This window comes from Leucoraja erinacea, chromosome 5 (assembly GCF_028641065.1).
Source record: "Leucoraja erinacea ecotype New England chromosome 5, Leri_hhj_1, whole genome shotgun sequence".
In the NCBI taxonomy this organism is placed as follows: domain Eukaryota; kingdom Metazoa; phylum Chordata; class Chondrichthyes; order Rajiformes; family Rajidae; genus Leucoraja; species Leucoraja erinaceus.
Window position 1 is genome coordinate 84,097,802 of NC_073381.1, and position 21,509 is coordinate 84,119,310.

Consider the following 21,509-nt stretch of genomic DNA (forward strand, 5'->3'; position numbering starts at 1 on the left):
TTGGTGATGACAGTTGCTGCTGCCTTTAGCCAGCACCGCATGTAGATGCTTTTCATGGTGTGGAGGGCTGTGCTGGTGCTGAATCCGCCAGTCTCTTCAACCTCTTGCATTCCCGTGTGTTGGAATCGCTGCACCGGGTGTGATGCAACTGCCAAGACATCTGTAGAGGTTTGTTAGAATATTCAGTGTCCTGCCAAATGATTCAAAACTCCTGCTGCAGACTTGCACTGCCAACAGTAGTCTCCCCCCCCCCCCCCCCCCACCCCCTTGTCCAGAGGAGGCCAGGTTTCCAAATTTAAGGATGAACGTGCTTGTATTGGCAGCAGTGGAGAGCAGGTTCACTGGGTTAATTCTTGGGCAGCAGAGGCATCGCTAGTGTCGAAATTCATTGGAGTACAAAAATAGGAAGGGTGATATTTATGGTAACAAGATAGAGAGAAGAGTAGTGAGGGTATTTTCCCTGCGAGAATCAGATGACATAGTATTTCAGGATAGGGTGAGCTTATCTGGGCTGTGTGGAATTTGAGTTGTGGATCATGAATTCTCCAGGCCAGACAGCTGTGGAGGCTCAATGCTTGCTTGTTTGTTAGGGTGGTACTGTAGTGCAGCTAGTAGAGCTGCTGCCTCACTGCGCCAGACACCAGGGTTCAATCCTGACCTTGGGTGCTGTCTGCGTGGAGTTTGTACATACTTCCTGTGACCGCATGGTTTTCTTTTGGGTGCTTCAGTTTCCTCCCACGTCCCAAAGACACGTGGATTGTAGGTCAATTAGCCTCTGTAAATTGCCCTTGATGTGTAGAGAGAGGAGGAGAAAGTGTGATAACACAGAACTAATGTTAAAGGTTCATTGGTGCTCTGCTTTGACTCACTGGGTTGGAGGGTCTGAGACTGTTCTTAGACTAAACTTAAACTAAAATAAGATTTCTTCAAGTGAATGGTGGCCGATTAGGAAAAGGGGAGTTGCAACGAGACCTGGGTGTCATGGTACAACAGTCATTGAAAGTAGGCATGCAGGTGCAGCAGGCAGTGAAGAAAGCGAATGGTATGTTAGAATTCATAGCAAAAGGATTTGAGTATAGGAGCAGTGAGGTTCTACTGCAGTTGTACAGGGTCTTGGTGAGACCACACCTGGAGTATTGCGTACAGTTTTGGTCTCCTCATCGGAGGAAAGACATTCTTGCCATAGAGGGAGTACAGAGAAGGTTCACCAGACTGATTCCTGGGATGTCAGGACTTTCATATGAAGAAAGACTGGATCGACACGGCTTGTACACGCTAGAATTTAGAAGATTGAGGGGGGATTTTATAGAAACTTACAAAATTCTTAAGGGGTTGGACAGGCTAGATGCAGGAAGATTGTTCCCGATGTTGGGGAAGTCCAGAACAAGGGGTCACAGTTTAAGGATAATGGGGAAATCTTTTAGGACCGAAATGAGAAAAACATTTTTCACACAGAGAGTGGTGAATCTGTGGAATTCTCTGCCACAGAAGGTAGTTGAAGCCAGTTCATTGGCTATATTTAAGAGGGAGTTAGATGTGGCCCTTGTGGCTAAAGGTATCGGGGGGTATGGAGAGAAGGCAGGTACAGGATACCGAGTTGGATGATCAGCCATGATCATATTGAATGACGGTGCAGGCTTGAAGGACCGAATGGCCTACTCCTTCATCTATTTTTTATGTTTCTATGAATGTTAGCAAGTGAACCTTTGTAATTCTCTGCATTCGTGAGTTTTGAGGAGGACATTCGACTCTCAAGCCAGTTCTGGTGATTAATTAGTACACTGTTGATTTGATTAATGTCAATTCCACATTCCTGCTCGCCCCAGGAATCCTTCACCCCATTACTCATCCAGAATCTTTTCCTGCCTTAACAATATTCAAAGTTCTTGCTTCCAATTCCATTTGAGGAAGAGTTCCAAAGACGTATCGCCTATATTTCACGTCATTTATTTTCATTCACTGTCTTTTATTTTTAAAGTATGAATCCTAGTTCTGGGTTCCATTACGAGAGGAGGTCTTCAGGTCGGTGCTGTCGAGACATTTCAAGATCGTGTGCGTTTCAGTCAAGGCCCCTTTCATACATACGACCAAACTCCTGTAAAGAAGAGTTCTGCCCCAAAATGTCACATTTTCTTTCTCCCAGGATGTTGCCTGACCCACTGAATTACTCCAGAACTTTGTGCCCATCTCCAGTGGATATAAGCCTAATCTGCCCTCCATTCAGCCCACTCCTTCCCGGCATTAGTCTAATAAACTTCATGTCAACTGCTTCCAATGTATTTGCATTCATCCTTCAGAAGCCTGGTACAGGGATGTGGAAATCGAGAATGCAGGTCACAGAGACATGGGGTAAGACATTTAGGAGTGTGATGAGGAAAAGAACATTGGGCAGTGGAGAGTCACTGAATATATTGAAGTCAAGAGGATGTAATTGTCACCTGCACGAAACAACGAAATTCTACTTTGCTGCAGTTCTACAGAAATGCTAGATGCAATACATCAAATAGATATAAAATAAATTATCAGGTATTCGAGGTAAACTAGATCATGATGGTGCACGCCAAACTATGTGGTGCAACCTAAATAGTGCAAGATCAATAGGAGTTCTGTATGAGGTAGGGTTGTGCAGGTTGGTTCAAGAGCCTGATGGTAGAAGGGAAGAAGTTCTTGAACCTGGAGGTAAGTTCCCAAGTTTTTGAACTTCCCAAAGATAGTAGCAAGATGAGAGTGTGGCTTGTTTGTGCTCGTCTTTGATCACTGCTGTCTTGAGGCAGTGATCCCTGTAGATCCTTTCAATGGTAGAGGTCAATACCTGTGATGGACTGGCAATGTTTACTACTTTCTGAAATCTTTGATCTTGGATATTTGAATTAGTGAACCAAGCTGCAATGCGATTAGTCAGTATGCCCTCCATCCTACAGAAGTTTGCAAGATTGTTCTTTGACATGCCATATTTCCTCAAATATCTGAGGAAGTGGAGATATTGGTGAGCTTTCTTTGTAATTGAATCAATGGTGTGTGGTCCAGGACAGATCATCAGAGATGCATACACCCAGAAACTTGCTGTTGCTTTCCCTTCATGCAGTCAACAATCAGCTCCTTGGTCTGCTAATGTTAAGAGCAAGGTTGTTATTCTGTGATCACTCACCCAGATTCTGATATCCCTTCTGTGACTCATTACCCATTATTTGTTCAACTATGGTGGCATCTTTGGGAAATTTAAAGAGCCCTTGGAGCTGCGTCTGGCTATGCAATCATTGGTAGAGCAATAGACTGCGCACACAGCCTTGGAACATTTCATTGTTCTGTTGTCAGTACACATAACAAATAAACACTCTTGAGGTGCCCTATGCTGACTACCAATCCGTATTGATGATGATCAGATCTGCTAATGAAGTTGAAGGTCCATTTGCAGAGGGATGAGCAGAGACTCGGTTCCTTGAGTTGAAAGATGTCATGATGGTGTTGAATGTTAAGTTGCAGTCAGCCTGGCGTGTGTGTTCTTGTTTTCCAAGTAGTTCAGATATGGGCACAGTGAGAGCGGCGGTGAGGGAGCGCAGCACTGCAAGGGGCGGGGGGACTGGGCTGTGAGCAAAGATACGAAGCTCTAGTCAAAGATCCTATAGCGGTGTTTCTATATACTGGCTCTAGTCAAAGGTCCTATAGCAGTGTTGCTGTACTAGCTCTAGTATAAGATCCTATAGCGGTGTTGCTGTACTAGCTTTAGTATAAGATCCTATAGCAGTGTTGCTGTATACTAGCTCTAGTCAAAGGTCCTATAGCGGTGTTGCTGTACTAGCTCTAGTCAAAGATCCTATAGCGGTGTTTCTATATACTGGCTCTAGTCAAAGGTCCTATAGCAGTGTTGCTGTACTAGCTCTAGTATAAGATCCTATAGCGGTGTTGCTGTACTAGCTTTAGTATAAGATCCTATAGCAGTGTTGCTGTATACTAGCTCTAGTCAAAGGTCCTATAGCGGTGTTGCTGTACTAGCTCTAGTCAAAGATCCTATAGCAGTGTTGCTGTACTAGCTTTAGTATAAGATCCTATAGCAGTGTTGCTGTATACTAGCTCTAGTCAAAGATTCTATAGCGGTGTTGCTATATACTAGCTCTAGTCAAAGATCCTATAGCAGTGTTGCTGTACTGGGTCTAGTATAAGATCCTATAGCAGTGTTGCTGTATACTAGCTCTAGTCAAAGATTCTATAGCGGTGTTGCTATATACTAGCTCTAGTCAAAGATCCTATAGCGGTGTTGCTGTATACTGGGTCTAGTATAAGATCCTATAGCAGTGTTGCTGTGTACTGGGTCTAGTATAAGATCCTATAGCAGTGTTGCTGTACTGGGTCTAGTATAAGATCCTATAGCAGTGTTGCTGTACTGGGTCTAGTATAAGGTCCTATAGCAGTGTTGCTGTACTGGGTCTAGTGTAAGATCCTATAGCAGTGTTGCTGTACTGGGTCTAGTATAAGATCCTATAGCAGTGTTGCTGTACTGGGTCTAGTATAAGATCCTATAGCGGTGTTGCTGTGTACTGGGTCTAGTATAAGATCCTATAGCAGTGTTGCTGTATACTGGGTCTAGTATAAGATCCTATAGCAGTGTTGCTGTATACTGGGTCTAGTATAAGATCCTATAGCAGTGTTGCTGTATACTGGGTCTAGTATAAGATCCTATAGCAGTGTTGCTGTACTGGGTCTAGTATAAGATCCTATAGCAGTGTTGCTGTACTGGGTCTAGTATAAGATCCTATAGCGGTGTTGCTGTACTGGGTCTAGTATAAGATCCTATAGCAGTGTTGCTGTGTACTGGGTCTAGTATAAGATCCTATAGCGGTGTTGCTGTATACTAGCTCTAGTCAAAGATTCTATAGTGGTGTTGCTGTACTGGGTCTAGTATAAGATCCTATAGCAGTGTTGCTGTACTGGGTCTAGTATAAGATCCTATAGCAGTGTTGCTGTACTGGGTCTAGTATAAGATCCTATAGCGGTGTTGCTGTACTGGGTCCAGTATAAGATCCTATAGCAGTGTTGCTGTACTGGGTCCAGTATAAGATCCTATAGCAGTGTTGCTGTACTGGGTCTAGTATAAGATCCTATAGCAGTGTTGCTGTACTGGGTCCAGTATAAGATCCTATAGCAGTGTTGCTGTACTGGGTCTAGTATAAGATCCTATAGCAGTGTTGCTGTACTGGGTCTAGTATATGATCCTATAGCAGTGTTGCTGTACTGGGTCTAGTATAAGATCCTATAGCAGTGTTGCTGTACTGGGTCTAGTATAAGATCCTATAGCGGTGTTGCTGTACTGGGTCTAGTATAAGATCCTATAGCGGTGTTGCTGTACTGGGTCTAGTATAAGATCCTATAGCAGTGTTGCTGTACTGGGTCTAGTATAAGATCCTATAGCAGTGTTGCTGTACTGGGTCTAGTATAAGATCCTATAGCAGTGTTGCTGTACTGGGTCTAGTATAAGATCCTATAGCAGTGTTGCTGTACTGGGTCTAGTATAAGATCCTATAGCAGTGTTGCTGTACTGGGTCCAGTATAAGATCCTATAGCAGTGTTGCTGTACTGGGTCCAGTATAAGATCCTATAGCAGTGTTGCTGTACTGGGTCCAGTATAAGATCCTATAGCAGTGTTGCTGTACTGGGTCTAGTATAAGATCCTATAGCAGTGTTGCTGTACTGGGTCCAGTATAAGATCCTATAGCAGTGTTGCTGTACTGGGTCCAGTATAAGATCCTATAGCAGTGTTGCTGTACTGGGTCCAGTATAAGATCCTATAGCAGTGTTGCTGTACTGGGTCTAGTATAAGATCCTATAGCAGTGTTGCTGTACTGGGTCCAGTATAAGATCCTATAGCAGTGTTGCTGTACTGGGTCTAGTATAAGATCCTATAGCAGTGTTGCTGTACTGGGTCTAGTAAGATCCTATAGCGGTGTTGCTGTACTGGGTCTAGTATATGATCCTATAGCAGTGTTGCTGTACTGGGTCTAGTATAAGATCCTATAGCAGTGTTGCTGTACTGGGTCTAGTATATGATCCTATAGCAGTGTTGCTGTACTGGGTCTAGTATAAGATCCTATAGCAGTGTTGCTGTACTGGGTCTAGTATATGATCCTATAGCAGTGTTGCTGTACTGGGTCTAGTATAAGATCCTATAGCAGTGTTGCTGTACTGGGTCCAGTATAAGATCCTATAGCGGTGTTGCTGTACTGGGTCTAGTATAAGATCCTATAGCAGTGTTGCTGTACTGGGTCTAGTATATGATCCTATAGCAGTGTTGCTGTACTGGGTCTAGTATAAGATCCTATAGCAGTGTTGCTGTACTGGCTCCAGCATCTTTGGCTGTGAGGGAGCGCTACCCGAGGTCCGCCGCGCTCTCCCTTCCCCCGGGCCTCCGGTTCCGGCAGCGCGTTTCCGCACGGTGGCTTCCGGCGGCGCAGCTCCGGCTCAGAGCGGGAGGGTGAGGGGGAGGGGAGAGGGAGAGGGAGCGGAGCAGGGGGTGAGGGGGGGAGAGGGAGGGAGGGATCACAGCCCAGCGGGAGAGAGGGAGGGAGCAGCACCGGGGAGGGGGAGGGGGAGGAGTGGCAACACGGAGAGGAATAGGGAGACATATCTGGATTGAGCAGAGGCGAAAGGGACGGGCATCTGGAGCGGGAAGGGGGTGAAGCCAGTGAAGCCCAGAATCACAACTGGCTGAAGTGTTTCTTGGGGCTGGAGAGAAGCACAAGCGGCTCCCGCTGTCGGGTGGGTTGAAGGAAACGGAAGACCCGAGGACCAGAGTGTCAGGTGAGATGATCCACCCTTGGAAATCCAACTTTGGCCCCATCATCACCAATCTACTCTTTGACACATAACGCTGAAACACTGAGGACAGGCAGTGTCTGTGAAGAGAGGAGTGATGTTGCTTCAGCTCACACGTGTGATCAGAACTGTGGAAAGTGCGAAATGAAATAAGTTATTGTGGAAAGATTGAGGGGAGTAGATTGCAAACATAAAGTTGTGGGAGGGATCGGGAAAGTGCAGGAAAGGCTCAGGGTGGAGTAATGTCTGGAAGATGGGTTATGATGGCGAATGACAAAAGGAGTGTGAAGGGAAGGTAGCTAGCAGATGAGGTGTTGCACTCTGTGAGGTCAAATATTCCCTTAACAGGAAAATATACATTAATGGCAGGAAGCTATAGAAGTAGGTACAACTTTGAAAATATATTTGGACCATTACTTGGACAGAAAAGGTTTGGAGGGATATGGGCCAAATACAGGCAAAGTGCAGGCACAGTCAGATCGGGAGGAGTAACTTCTCCCAGTGCCGGAGAAGGGTCCCGACCCCAAACCTCACCCATCCTTTATCTCTAGAGATGCTGCCTGACCCGCTGAGTCACTCCAGCACTTTTTGTCTATCTTTGATATAAACCAGCATCTGCAGTTCTTTGTTTCTACAATTTATTTTGGTATTGGTTTATTATTGTCACATGCACCCACATAGTGAAAAATATTTTGCATGCTATCTAGTCAAATCATACTAGACCTGAATACTAACATTCAATAAACAATGGATAAGCTTTTTTCCATTGAGAGTAGGGAAGATTCAATCAAGAGGACCTGATTTGAGAACTAAGAGACAGACGTTTAGGGGTAACATGAGGGGGAACTTTACTCAGAGAGTGGTAGCTGTGTGGAATGAGCTTCCAGTGGAAGCGGTGGAGGCAGATTCGATTTTATCATTTAAAAATCAATTGGATAGGTATGGGAAAGGAATGGAGGGTTATGGTCTGAGTGCAGGTAGATGGGACTAGGGGAGAATAAGTGTTCGGCACAGACTAGAAGGTCCAAGATGGCCTGTTTCCGTGCTATGATTGTTATATGGTTATATGATTAAACAAATACAACAAGTAGTGCAAGGAGAAAAATATAAGAGTGTAGCCTATAATGTTACAGTTACAGATAAAGTGTACATTTAATAAACTGCAAGGACAGCAATGAGATAGGTTGGAAACTACGCCTATACCATATGAGAAGGCAATTCATTAGCGGGGTAGAAGCTGTTCTTGAATCTAGTGGCACGTGCTTTCAAGCTTTTGTATTGTGTGTTCAACACAAGAAGGGAGAAGAGGGAATGACCAGGATGTTTTTGATTATGTTGGCTGCTTTCCCAATGCAATGTGACGTGTAGATGGAGTTGACGGAAGGGGTTGCTGGTTTGTGTAATGGACTGGGCTACATCCACTACTCTGCAATTGTGATCACTGATGAGTTTTGTGGGGATTATGATGTTGAAGGCAGAGCTATGGTCGATATATACAAGGTATATGGATTGAACTTAGAAATTAGCTTGTTAACAGTGTACAACAGGTCCCCAATTAGGGAATGGGAATTAGAAAAGTATAAATGCCAGGAGATTGCAGGCAGCTGCAAGATTAATAAGACTGTCATATAAGGGGATATTAGCTTTCTCAATAAGGACTGGGACTGTTATAGTACAAAAGGCATAGAAACATAGAAATTAGGTGCAGGGGTAGGCCATTCGGCCCTTTGAGCCTGCACCGCCATTCAATATGATCATGGCTGATCATCCAACTCAGTATCCCGTACCTGCCTTCTCTCCATACCCTCTGATCCCCTTAGCCACAAGGGCCACGTCTAACTCCCTCTTAAATATAGCCAATGAACTGGCCTCGACTACCCTCTGCGGCAGAGAGTTCCAGAGATTCACCACTCTCTGTGTGAAAAAAGTTCTTCTCATCTCGGTTTTAAAGGATTTCCCCCTTATCCTTAAGCTGTGATCCCTTGTCCTGGACTTCCCCAACATCGGGAGCAATCTTCCTGCATCTAGCCTGTCCAACCACTTAAGAATTTTGTAAGTTTCTATAAGATCCCCTCTCAATCTCCTAAATTCTAGAGAGTATAAACCAAGTCTATCCAGTCTTTCTTCATAAGACAGTCCTGACATCCCAGGAATCAGTCTGGCGAACCTTCTCTGCACTCCCTCTATGGCAATAATGTCCTTCCTCAGATTTGGAGACCAAAACTGTACGCAATACTCCAGGTGTGGTCTCACCAAGACCCTGTACAACTGCAGTAGAACCTCCCTGCTCCTATACTCAAATCCTTTTGGATGATCAACCATGATCATATTAATTGGCGGCGCTGGCTCGAAGGGTGCTGACAAAAGGACAGAGATCTGAAGCATGAATCGTTTCTCTCCACTCTCTTTGGTCAAAGGGTGATGAATCTGTGGAATTCATTGCCACAGATCGCTGTGGAGGGCCAAGTCAATTGATATTTTTAGGGTGGAGGTAGACAGATTCTTGATTAATACGGGTGTTTGAAGGTATGGGGCGAAGGCAGGAGAATGGGGTTGAGAGGAAAAGATAGATTGGCCATGACTGAATGGTGCAGTAGACATGGTGGGCCGAATGGTCTAATTCTGCTTATGAACTTATTAACAGAAGCTATGTGACCTGCTGCATTTTTCCAACATTTTCTGTTGATGTCTCTGGTTTCCTTTCACGGAGTGGCTGATATAGTACTTGGTTTATCATTCCTACTCTGTGTGGGAGCTGTTTAATTGCAGCTGAATTCCTGGGAGTCTGTGGCGATCCCTTGGTGCTCTGCGAGGCAGCTGCCCACCCACTGTGGCACCTGTCCTCACACTGAGAACACAACAACATCCACTCGACGTGCCTGGCAGGGCAGTGAGTGGCTGAGTGTGGGGATGGCCGGAGAGGCGGAGGGTGAGATGTTCACCCATCGCTGCTGCACACGTCAGGCACTTGGGGAGGGAGCAGGGATGGGAACTGACAGACGTTCACATGCTAAATGCAAAAATGGAACATTGTGTTCAGTAAACAAGCGGAGATGGCAGAGGAATGAGAGGGATGGGCAGTAGAAACAAAGGGCGAGGCGAAGAAACATGGGTGATGGGGCTTTGCAAATGTACCATAAAAACCAGGAGGAAATGTGTTATGCAGAAAGTGGTTTGGGTCTGAGGTCCCCTGTCAGGGACTGGAGTGGAGGCAGGTACAACCGGAGCAGAGGGAACGGATGGGAATTACAGTGTCCTCCATAATGTTTGGGACAAAGACCCGTCATTTATTTATTTGCCTCTGTACTCCATAATTTGAGATTTGTAATAGAAAAAAAATCACATGTCGTTAAAGTGCACATTATCAGATTTTAATAATGGCCATTTTTATACATTTTGGTTTCAACATGTAGAAATTGCAGCAGTATTTATACATAGTCCCCCCATTTCAGGGCACCGTAATGTTTGGGACACAGCAATGTCATGTAAATGAAAGTAGTCTTGTTTAGTATTTTGTTGCATATCCTTTGCATGCAATGACTGCATGAAATCTGCGATTTATGGACATCACCAGTTGCTGGGTGTCCTCTCTGGTGATGCGCTGCCAGTCCTGCATTGCAGCCATCTTTAGCTTATGCTTGTTTTGGGGGCTAGTCCACTTCTGTTTTCTCTTCGGCATATAAAAGGCATGCTCAATTGGGTTAGAAGATCGGGTGATTGACTTGGCCACTCAAGAATTTACCATGTTTTAGCTTAAAAAACTTTGTTGCTTTAGCAGTACATTTGGGACCATTGTCTTGCTGTAGAATGAACCGCCGGTCAATGAGTTTTGAGGCATTTATTTGAAGTTGAGCAGATAGGTGTCTATACACTTCAGAATTCATTATGCCACTACCATCAGCAGTTGTATCATCAATGGAGATAAGTGAGCCAGTACCTTCAGCAGCCATACATGCCCAGGCCATAACACCCCCACCACTGTGTTTCACAGATGAAGTGGTATGCTTTGGATCTTGGGCACTTCCTTCTCTCCTCCATACTTTGCTCTTGCCATCACTCTGATATGTTAATATTCGTCTCATCTGTCCACAAGACCTTTTTCCAGAAGTGTGGTTGCTCTTTTAAGTACTTCTTGGCAAACTATAACCTGGCCATCCTATTTTTGCAGCTAACCAGTGGTTTGCATCTTGCAGTGCAGCCTCTGTATATCTGTTCATGAAGTCTTCAGCGACAGTGGTCATTGACAAATCCACACCTGACTCCTGAAGAGTGTTTCTGATCTGTCGGACAGGTGTTTGGGGATTTTTCTTTATTATAGAGAGAATTCTTCTGTCATCAGCTGTGGAGATCTTCCTTGGCCTGTCAGTCCCTTGGTGATTAATAAGCTCACCAGTGCTCTCTTTCTTCTTAATGATGTTCCAAACAGTTGATTTTGGTAAGCTTAAGGTTTGGCTGATGTCTCTAACAGATTTATTCTTGTTTCTCAGTCTCATAATGGCTTCTTTGACTTTCATTGGCACAACTTTGGTCCTCATGTTGATATACAGCAATAAATGTTTCCAAAGGTGATGGAAAGACTGGAGGAAAGACGAGGTGCTGAGAGCTCACTTACACCTGCATCAAGGCTGCAATTAAACACACCTGAGCAATTACAAACACCTGTGAAGCCATGTGTCCCAAACATTATGGTGCCCTGAAATGGGGGGACTATGTATAAACACAGCTGTAATTTCTACATGGTAAAACCAAAATGTATAAAAAAACATCCTTTAATAAAATCTGACAATATGCACTTTAACCACATGTGATTTTTTTTCTATTACAAATCTCAAATTGTGGCGTAGGGGCAAATAAATAAATGATGGGTCTTTGTCCCAAACATTATGGAGGACACTGTGATTTGTTGGGTTGATGAAACAAATCAATACCATATCCCAGTGTTGTACAGCGACTGACCCGTCCCCACTAGTCGTGTACCTGTATTTTGGGTGATGCTGACCTGTGGTCTTGTTCTTGCCCAGGATGGTGTCTCTGAAAGGGACTGTGATTCTGCTGCTGCTGTTCCTCAGCAGCCTGTTTGGCAGCGTCTTCATGCTGGGCCCGCTACTACCCCTCATGCTGGTGTCCTTGCCGTGGTATCGCTGGGTCACCGACCGTGTTGTGGCTGTGTGGTTCACCTTCCCTGTGGTGAGTGAGTGAGTGAGTGAGTGACTGTCCGCGCTGGCTCTTGCCTGCTCCTGCCTTTGTATTGGATGAGAAAGCTGAACCCCAGACCATCCTCTCTGTGGCCATCGAGTTGTCGTTCTCCTGCTCGAGCCCCAGCACCGTCCCTGTGGAGGGTGCAGGTACCGGGGAAGGGAGGAGCCCCCCTCCATCAGTAAACCTCCAGCAGTTTACCCGGGACCTGCCGGCAGCTGTCCATCACTGCCCAACCCCGCCCACTTACACTTTCCGCATGTCAGTCATTTACCTCCTCCCCCGCTTGGCCTCTCCCCACTAATCTGATCACCCCCCCCCCCCCCTCCTGTTCCCCCTCCCGTACCTGCCTCCCCCTTTCCAGTCGTCCACCCGTATCCACCCGTATCCACCCCACCATCCGTCCAGCCCCTCTGCCCTGTCTGTTCCACTCTCAGCACATGGGTGGGGGTTGGGTGCATGAGTGGGGGGGGGGGGGGGGGTGCATGGTGGGTGGTGGGGGGGGGGTGCACGGGTGGGTGCACAAGGGAGGGATGGGTGCACATGTGTGGGGGGGATGTGCACATGTGGGGGGATTGGGGGTGCATGGATAGGGGGTATAGCATGAATGGGGGGGGTGGGCATGTAATGGTCTTGGCACCTGCCTGTTTGCCGCTGAGCCCTGCTCTGTTGACAGGCCCTGCTGGAGATGGTGTTCGGTGTACGAGTGGTGATCACGGGCGACGGCTTCATCCCTGGCGAACGCAGCGTGATCATCATGAACCACCGCACTCGTCTGGACTGGATGTACCTGTGGAACTGCCTGCTCCGATACAGCTACCTCCGCATGGAAAAGATCTGCCTCAAGTCATCACTCAAAGCCATCCCGGGCTTTGGTTAGTGCCCGGCATTGTCGAGTTGGGAGTGTGAGCAAGGAGTGGATGGGATAGAGCAGGGCTGGTGGGTACTTGGCTCAAGGAGGCCGGGTAGAGAGTTGGCACAGTGGTGTCAATGAGAGGCCAAGACAGGGTGGGGAGAAAGGTCCCGTTTCCATCTGTGACAATGTAACTGGCAAGTGTAGATTGGTTGGAAAAGGTCAAGTGTGGAGTTATGGAAAATTTGTTTGAAGGCATAGTGGAAATTGGCCACAAATGTAATGAAACTGTGGAGTTCTGCATGGGTGCAGGAGGCAGCACCAATGCAGTCATCGATGCTTCGGTAAAAGGGTTGCGGGAGTGGGTCTGGTGGGACTGAAGCACAGGTGCGTGGTGGAAAAGGAGTGGCACAGAGTGAGTGCAGTGCAGATTCACCATACGGTCTCCAAGGCGGAGGGGTTGCTGTAAGAGTGGAGGCTGGTATTGTCTTTGGTGCGGAGAGGATGTTTCCCCTTGTCAAGAGGTCTTGGGTCAGGGGCACCGTCTCAGACAGCAGTAAGGTGCGAGGACAACACAAGTCTTGGATCCATACTGGGCTGGGTAATTGTACGCTTTCAGTCATCCTTGGAGAACATAAAACAGTGCAGCACAGGAGCACAATGTTCTTGCAGACCGTGATGCCAAGCTAAACTAATCTCCTCTGCCTGCTGGTGATCCATATCCATGAGCCTATCTAAAGCCTCTTAAACACCACCACTGTGTCTGCTTCTACCACCACTCCATGAATCCACTACGTTCTGTGTAAAGAGAAAACTCACCCTGCATATTTCCTATAAACTTTCCCCTTCCCACCTTAAAGCTGTCCCCTTTAGTTTTTAACCTTTCCATCCTGGGATGGTTCTGACAGTCTTTCAATGCCTCTCATAATTTTATAAACCTCTGTTAGGTTTCCCCTCCGTTTCTGATGCTCCAGTGGATATAATCCAAATCTGTTCCACCCCTCCCAACAGCTAATACCACCTGATCCAAGCAGCGTTCTGGTTAATCTCTTCTGAACCCTCTCCAAAGCCTCCACACCCTTCCTGTAATGGGCAGCCAGAACTGCACACAACCCTCCAGAGGAGGCACAACCAACATTTTATAAAGCTGCAACATGACTTTCTAATTCTTGTACTCGATCAATGCCCCAAAGTGTACATTTCACCACCTGTTCCACTAAAGTTTACAGATGACGTATGACGAGGAGGAGGCAGAAATAGGAAATGATTCTTTGTTTAGTGTTCACCATGAAGGTCAAGTAGGCAGGCGTGTAACTGAGCTGATCCACAACACGATAAACATAATAAATTAGCTAGTCAACAGTTAAAAGCTCTGGTCCACGTGGCAACCCACTTATTTAAGAGCAAATTTGATGGAAATTTCATGGCAGAATAAAACAAATGCAGTAAATTACTCAACCACTTCCTCTGGCAGCTTGTTCTATAGGCCCACAAACCCTGTGTGTGAAAAATTAAATCTTTTACCTCTCATCTTAAATTTATGCCTCTAGTTCTTCATTCCCCAACCGTGTGGAACAAAAAGACAATTTGCATTCACCCCATTCCCCTCATGGTTTTATACACCTATATAAATCCTTGGCTCCTTGGCCTTCTGTGCTCCAAGGAATAATGTCTTAGCCTGCCCAACCTTTCCCTACAGCTCGGGTCCTTGAGCGTTGCCCTGGTGCCAGAGTCCAGGCAGCCTCCTGCCTGTCCATGCACACAACTTGCTGTCATTGACTCTTCTATCAATTTCCAGCCCACCTGCCTCACTACTGCTTTGTATCCTGTTTCCCTGCGAATCTAGTTGAAACCACCTTAGTAGCACTCTCAAATCTGTCTGCCAAGATATTGGTCCCCCTCCAGTTCAGGTGCAGCCTAGCCCTCTTGTACAGGTCACCTCTGCCCCCAGAAGAGATCCCAATGTCCAAAAATCTTAACCTCTGCTCCCAGTAACTACGCCTCAGCTGTCCTGTCCTCAGCCTTCAACTGTCCTGTCCTCTTAGCCTTACCTTCACGAGCACATGGCTGGGAATAATTCACTGATTACTACCCTTGAGGTTTTGCTTTTTAACCGTTTGCCTATATTTATTCTGCAGGACCTCATCCCTTTTCCAATCCATGCCATTTGTGCCAATGTACGCAACGTCTTCTGGCTGTTAACCCTCCCCCTTGAGAATGTTCTGCAGGCGTTTCAAGACATCATGACCCTGGCACCAGGGAGGCAACACACTATCCTGATGTCCTGTTTGTAGTCACAGGATCTCCTGTCTGTCCACCTAACCAATGCGTCCCCTATACCAATCTCTGACTACACCCTTTCCTGCAGTGCTGGGACCCAGTCTTGTGCTGCTATTGCTGTTTTCCCTGAATTATAATAGTCACAGAGAAATAGACCCTTCGGCCCAACTCATCCATGCCAAACAAGGTGCTCTATCTAAGCTAGTCCCATGTACCTGCGTGTGGCCCAGAACCCTCTAAACCTTTCCTTACCATGTACCCACGACCCCCCAACAGTGTCTATAAAGGTATACCAGGGGTCATACAGAGTGAAGCTCCCTCCACACTGTGCCATCACACCCTCCCAGGGTTGGACCCAGATTGACGCTTCCTCTACATTATCCTGTGACCAACTCCCAGGCTCAGACACAGTGAGATCTCTCTACAGTGTCCCATCTCACATTTCCAGAGTTCAACACAGAGTGAAGGTTGTTCCACACTGTCGTGTTACACACTCCCAGTATTATACACAGGTAAGGTTCCTTCTACAGTCTGCACTGCCCTGTCACACACTCCCAGTTCGTTCGCTCGTGTGTCAGACGATGTAGCTCGCTGTTGGCTTCTGTCGTCAGACAACATGTTAACAGAATTGTCGCCCGACGCGTCACAGAGTACATCGTGTCGTCACTTCCAGGGATCGCCACCAGGGGTCTTCTGTCATGAACCCCACACTCCCAGTATTATACACAGAGTGAAAGTCCTTCTACACTGTTGTGTTACATACTCTTTCAGCACGGGTCACGCACAACAAACCGTCTTTGTTGTCGTCTTGCACACTCCAATGCACGGGTAAGATAGAGTGGCGCTTCCTTACACTGTCCCATCACACACTCCCAGCGTTAGACACAGTGAAACACCCTCTACACTGTTCTATCTCGCCCATCAAGGGAACTTGGAAAGGCAGCAACTGATTCGAGGACGTCAGCATGGGTTTGTGCATTGGAAATCCTGCTCCAGAAATTGGAGGGATTTTTTAGGAGGTCCCAAAGAACACTTGGACCTCAGCAAGGCTTCTGACAAGGACCCGCAAGGCGGAATGGTGCAGAAAATTGGGACATGTGGGATCCAAGGTGTTTCGGCAAACTGGATCCAAAATTCACCAGGTGATAGGAGAGGGTGATGGAGGAGGGGTGTTTTTCTGACTAGACTTTGCAAACAGTGGTGTGTCCCAGTGATTGTTCCTGGCACGCCTGGTGCTTTTAATAAATCGGATGACAACGTCTATGGTCTGACAAGTAAGTTTGCTGACGGCACAAAAATCTGTGGAGTGGCAGATAGCATTGATGGTTGCCTGAGGAACAGAGATGGAAAGTTGGGCGGGGCGGAGGCAGATGGAATTTAATCCCAATAAGGGTGAGGTAATGTAATTTGGGTCATCTAATACAGCCCAGGTATATGCAGCAAACAACAGGGACTGGCAGCTTATGTTCCAGGGCCCAGATGCCATAGATGTGGAGGAAAGGGAGGAGGGGCAGTTGCATTTTTGTTGAAGGAGAACGTCACGACAGTAGTGTGAGATTAAATTACTGAGGGGTTTTCCAGTGAGGAGCTGAGAAATAAGAAGGGGATGATCACCTTGTTGGCTTTGTACTTTTGGCACCCAAATTAGAGGAACAAATATACTGTGAGATTGTGGAGAGTTGCGAGGATAATAGGGTTTTCATTGTAGGGGGGGTTTTAACTATCTTAATGTGGACCAGGTATGGGAGTGTTAACGGTTTTGAAGTGGTGGATTTTGTGCGTTTCCTACAAGAGAGAGGGTGAAGTTTGATCTGGATGATGGAGGTGTTAGTAGGGTAGCACTTTGGGGTCAGTGTCTGTGGTTCTGTTAATTTTTAAATAGTTATACAATAGGATAGAACTGCACCACGAGTTAAAGTTCTGGATTGGGGCACGGTGAATGTTGCTGGTGTTAGACAGAAGCTTGCAAAAGTTGGATGGTTTAAGTTGTTTGTGGGCAAAAGGCTGTCTGGCAAAGGAAGGCTTTGCACGGTGAGATGGCAAAAGGTCACAGTATTCGCGTTCCTGTCAGCGTGATGGCCAAGGCAAGCAAGATAATGGGAGCCCAGGATAACAAGGGATATTGAGGCTGTGGTCAGAAGAAGAGGCTTGGGTCGGGTACAAGCAACTGGGATCACTGTGCTCACTGGGACTCTGTGTCTCCCCCCCCCAGGCTGGGCAATGCAAGTGGCAGCGTTCATCTTCATCGAGCGGCAGTGGGAGAAGGACCAGGACCACATGAAGGTCATGCTGGACTACTTCTGTGACATCCGGCAGCCCCTGCAGCTGCTCATGTTCCCCGAGGGCACCGACCTGACAGGTGAGTGTAACGGCCGGCTGAGGCCCCCCTGCCCAGGGCTCCCCAGCCCATCCATGGCCGTGGCTCCCTCCCCTCTCCCCCCCACCCCCCCTAACCCCTCTCCCCGCACGGGGGCTCCCTCCCACCAGCCTGCGGGGAAAAAAGGAGGGCTATGATGAAAGTTGAATGGTAGGGAGGATTTGTGGGAAAGAGTTAAGTACGGGTGGTGAGAGGGTGTGGGATGGGGCTGAGAGGGAGGAAGGCGGAGATGGGTGAGAGAAGGGGAGAGTTGGAGTGATTAGGAGATTGCGAGTCATAGAGCAACAGATCAGACTGTCTGTCCCACATAACATTACATAGGTCTGCCACGGTAAACAAGTCCAATGCCTACAATCTCTCCCCAATACTGTCTCCTCCATACTCTCCAGCGTGATCACATCCCTCGTGTAGTGTGACAATAAATACACTCAGCACTCTGTGCTACCTGACCAGTGCTTTATATCATTGCAGTGTAATGTCACAACTCTTATATTCTATGTGTCCAACCTGTGCAGGCAAGCAGGTCGTATCCCTCCTTCACCACCCTATTCCCCTGAGCTGCTGCTTCAGGGAGCTGTGACTTGGGCCCCAGGGTCACTCTGTCCATCAACATCCCTTCATGACCCACATTTACAGTGTATGTCCTCCCAGAATTAATCACCTTGCACTGGCCAGGATCAGATTCCACCCGCCAGCACTCTGCTGAATGCTCCACCTGATATTGATCCTGCTGTCATGTTGACAACCCTCCTCACTGTCCACATCACCTGGAAACGGACTCATCATTCCATACACAGCGTGGGGGTTACAGGGAGCAACAGGAGAATAGAAAATGCACAACCCTCCCCTCTCCCCAGATCCCTCTCCTGGGAGTGTTATGTGCATGTGTGGGGGTGATGGAGGGTGAGATTAGAGGGATGGGGCTGAGGGGGGGGGTTAGGGGGGTAGATGAGTGGGGGTGAGGGTAGGTGGGGTTGGGTGCAAGGGTTAGGGGGGTGAGGGTGGGTGGGATTAGGAGGTTAGGGTGTGGGGTTGGGGTTGGGTGTGAGGATTAGGGGAATGTGGGTGAGGGTTTGGGGGGTGGGTGTGGGGTTGGGGGGGTGGGGGTGAGATTGGGGGGTGGGGGGGGTTGGTGGTATGTGTGGGTTAGGGGGGTGGGTCTGGGGGGGGGGTGAGGATGGGGGGAATGTGGGGGAGGGTGGGTGGGGGTTGGGGGTGAGATGGGGGGGTTGGGTGAGGGTGTGTGGGGTGAGATTGGGTAGGTGGGGGTGGGGGTGTGTGGGGTGTGTGTAGGTGGGGGTGGGTGTCGGGGGGGGGTGGGTCTGTGGGGTGGGGGTGGGGTTAGGGGGGGTGGGTGAGGGTGTGGGGTTGGGGGTGGGTGTGAGGGTTAGGGGGGGTGGGGTGAGGGTAGGTGGGGTTAGGGGGGTTGGGTGTGGGTGGGTGGGGTGGGGTGGGGGTGGGGGTGGGGTGGTCCCCCTGGGCTGAAGGTGCTGTAATTTCTCCCCGCAGCTTCCACCGTGGCGCGGAGTGATGGGTTTGCTGAGTCCCGAGGCCTCCCCAAGTACGAGTACGTTCTCCATCCCCGCACCACCGGCTTCGCCTTCATCGTCAACCAGCTGCGCGAAGGTGAGGTGACCTCCTGCAATCCCACATCTCCACCTGTCACCCCTTCCTCCGCCGTTCCTCCTTCCTGCCCCAGGTGGCCCCATCACTCCCCCCCACCCCCACACACCTGCTTTCCCCCATCATGCCTCTTCACTCCCCGCCACCCCTCCACTGTCCCCAGGATATAGTTAGAAGAGGTTGTTTTCTCTGGAGCAACAGAGGTTGTGGGAAGACCTGATATGACTATATATAATTTTGGGAGGTCTGGATAGGGTAGACAGCCTTTCCCCAGGGTGGGAAACGTCAAAGACTAGAGGGTAAAGCTTTCAGGTCCCCCAGTAACCCTTTGCTTACTTACTCTGCCTCAGGGTCCAACGTGGATGCGATCCATGATGTGACAGTGGCCTATCCCTACAACATCCCGCAATCTGAGAAGGACCTTTTCGGCGGCAACTTTCCCAAGGAGATTCACTTCCACGTCAGGCGGCACGCGGCTGCCAGCCTCCCCGTCACCCTGGAGGGGCTGCAGGAGTGGTGCGAACAGTGCTGGCAGGACAAGGAGAAGCTGCTGCACAGCTTCTACCAGGGAAACCGCTCCTTCCGGGGCCTGGACGAGGAACTGAGTCCGCAGCATTCCCCGGACCAGAGTCCGACACGGAGCGCGAATCAGGAGCAGGATCAGGATCAGAGTCCAGATCAGGAACAAGACCAGGGTCCGGATCAAAATGAGGATCACAATGTGGCAGTCCCAGACCAAAGCCGGGATCAGGGCCAGAGCCACCGGCGCAGGTGGGCTCCAAACTGGGGTAGGTTTCGGCGTCGGGAGCGGCCGAGGCCGAGTGAGAGCCGAGACGAGGCATGGCAGGTGGTAAACCGGGGCCGGCGCAGGGACCAGAGGCAGCAGCCGCCACGGGGCAGCAGGGTGCCTCCCTGCAAGTCTAGGGGCAGAGTCTTCCTCATCAAGCTGTTCTCCATGGTGTACTGGACAGCGTTTGTAGCGGGCAGCGTCGTGCTGCTGTGGTCCTACACGCTGGCGCGCTGGTACTTCTCCACCATGGCCATCCTCTTCATCCTGCAGGAGCGGCTGTTCGGGGGCATCGAGATGATGGAGGTGGCGCTGCACAGGAGGCGCTCTAAGAAGCACTGACCGACCACCCACCCGCCGGCCTTCCCGTCCACCCGCCGGCCTGCCCCGCCCAATGCCGGGACTTCCCACCGCCCGGCCAATCCCAGCAATTCCCGCTGCAGCCAATCCCTGGGCTACAGCCACGGGTCCTGCCAACCGCTGGGCTACCCTCCCTCCCCCCCCCCCCCCCCCATCCGTCCGTCCACCCAATGCCAGGACTCCGGCCACAGGTTCAGCCAATCCTGCCCCCCACCCCCAACCCGGCCCATCCAATCCTGCCCCCACCCTCATCCGTCCACCCAATCCTGCCCCCCACCCTCACCCGGCCCATCCAATCCTGTCCCCCCACCCCCTCCATCCGTCCATTCCCATCCATCCAGCCAGTCCCGGGGCTTCCCCACATTCATGCTCCGTCCTTCACGCGTTTGAAAATCAAAAGCTCCAGATGCCTGAATTCTGAAATAACAAAGTCCGGTCAGGCGGCGTCCCTGGAGAGAGAAGCAGAGTGGGGGAAGCTGTCGGCAGCCGCCTGCCGCTGTACAGTTGCTGCCTGAGAGCTGGGACTGTTCGGGGTGTGTCGGAGAGAGGGATGTGCTGCACTACATGGCCAGTCGCTGGGTTCTGTCTCCAGATCCAACGACAATTACACCAGCCAGGACACTCAAAGCAAAAGCTCGGGCGCAGAGCGCCGTGGAAGCTGCAAACCCAGAGAGCACCTTCGCTTCGGCACCTCACCTGCTCTAGCGCTGGGATTCAGCAAATCTCTGTCAAGCATCAGTGGAATAACAGTTCTATGCCTGTCCCCAGCGAGGGTCAGTGTGTGTGTGGGACCCGTCTCCCAGTGGGGGTCAGGGTGTGTGGGTCTGTACTGTGTAAAACAAATATGTTCCCACTGGTTTGTCCTATGTCTAGGTTTGCACATGTGTTCCAATGTGTTTGTGCCCTCTCTGCCCTTTCCTCTGTCGCTCAGGTCTGGTGCCTGGTTGGGACTCACGGGGGTCTGAGATACTGGGTTGTATAACCTGAGTGAGCAGGTTATGTGGAGAGGGGGTGCCTCTGCCAGCTGCTGCTGCCGTGGGTGGGCAGGGCGGATGGCTGGCTTCCTGACTTTTGTTATGGGGGGGGGGGGGGGGGGGATCTCCGTTTGCTTGTGATCGGTCTCTCTGGAGCTCTGCTGATGTGAGAGCCGCCCGCTGGCTTCACTTTATACACGGATTGTATACTTTTTATGACAAGCACTGACACCAATAAATAACTTCACTTCA

General features: G+C 49.1%; 1 protein-coding gene across 1 annotated transcript; it reads left to right on the plus strand.

Annotated features, from left to right (window-relative positions):
- Positions 1-6,514: 6,514 nt before the first annotated feature.
- lclat1 (lysocardiolipin acyltransferase 1) lies at positions 6,515-21,509 on the plus strand. The gene is made up of 6 exons (XM_055636131.1): positions 6,515-6,792; positions 11,829-11,994; positions 12,680-12,878; positions 17,349-17,495; positions 19,023-19,139; positions 19,487-21,509. Exons 2-6 carry the CDS (start codon positions 11,830-11,832, stop codon positions 20,263-20,265), a joined length of 1,407 nt encoding a protein of 468 aa, XP_055492106.1. The 5' UTR covers positions 6,515-6,792; position 11,829; the 3' UTR covers positions 20,266-21,509.

What these genes read in the sequence shown, in the direction of transcription:
- lclat1 (XM_055636131.1), top strand. Translation starts at nt 11,830, where the DNA reads ATGGTGTCTCTGAAAGGGACTGTGATTCTGCTGCTGCTGTTCCTCAGC. An exon ending in TGTGGTTCACCTTCCCTGTG is followed by an intron (nt 11,995 to 12,679) that starts GTGAGTGAGTGA and finishes CTCTGTTGACAG; the next exon opens with GCCCTGCTGGAGATGGTGTT. An exon ending in CAAAGCCATCCCGGGCTTTG is followed by an intron (nt 12,879 to 17,348) that starts GTTAGTGCCCGG and finishes TCCCCCCCCCAG; the next exon opens with GCTGGGCAATGCAAGTGGCA.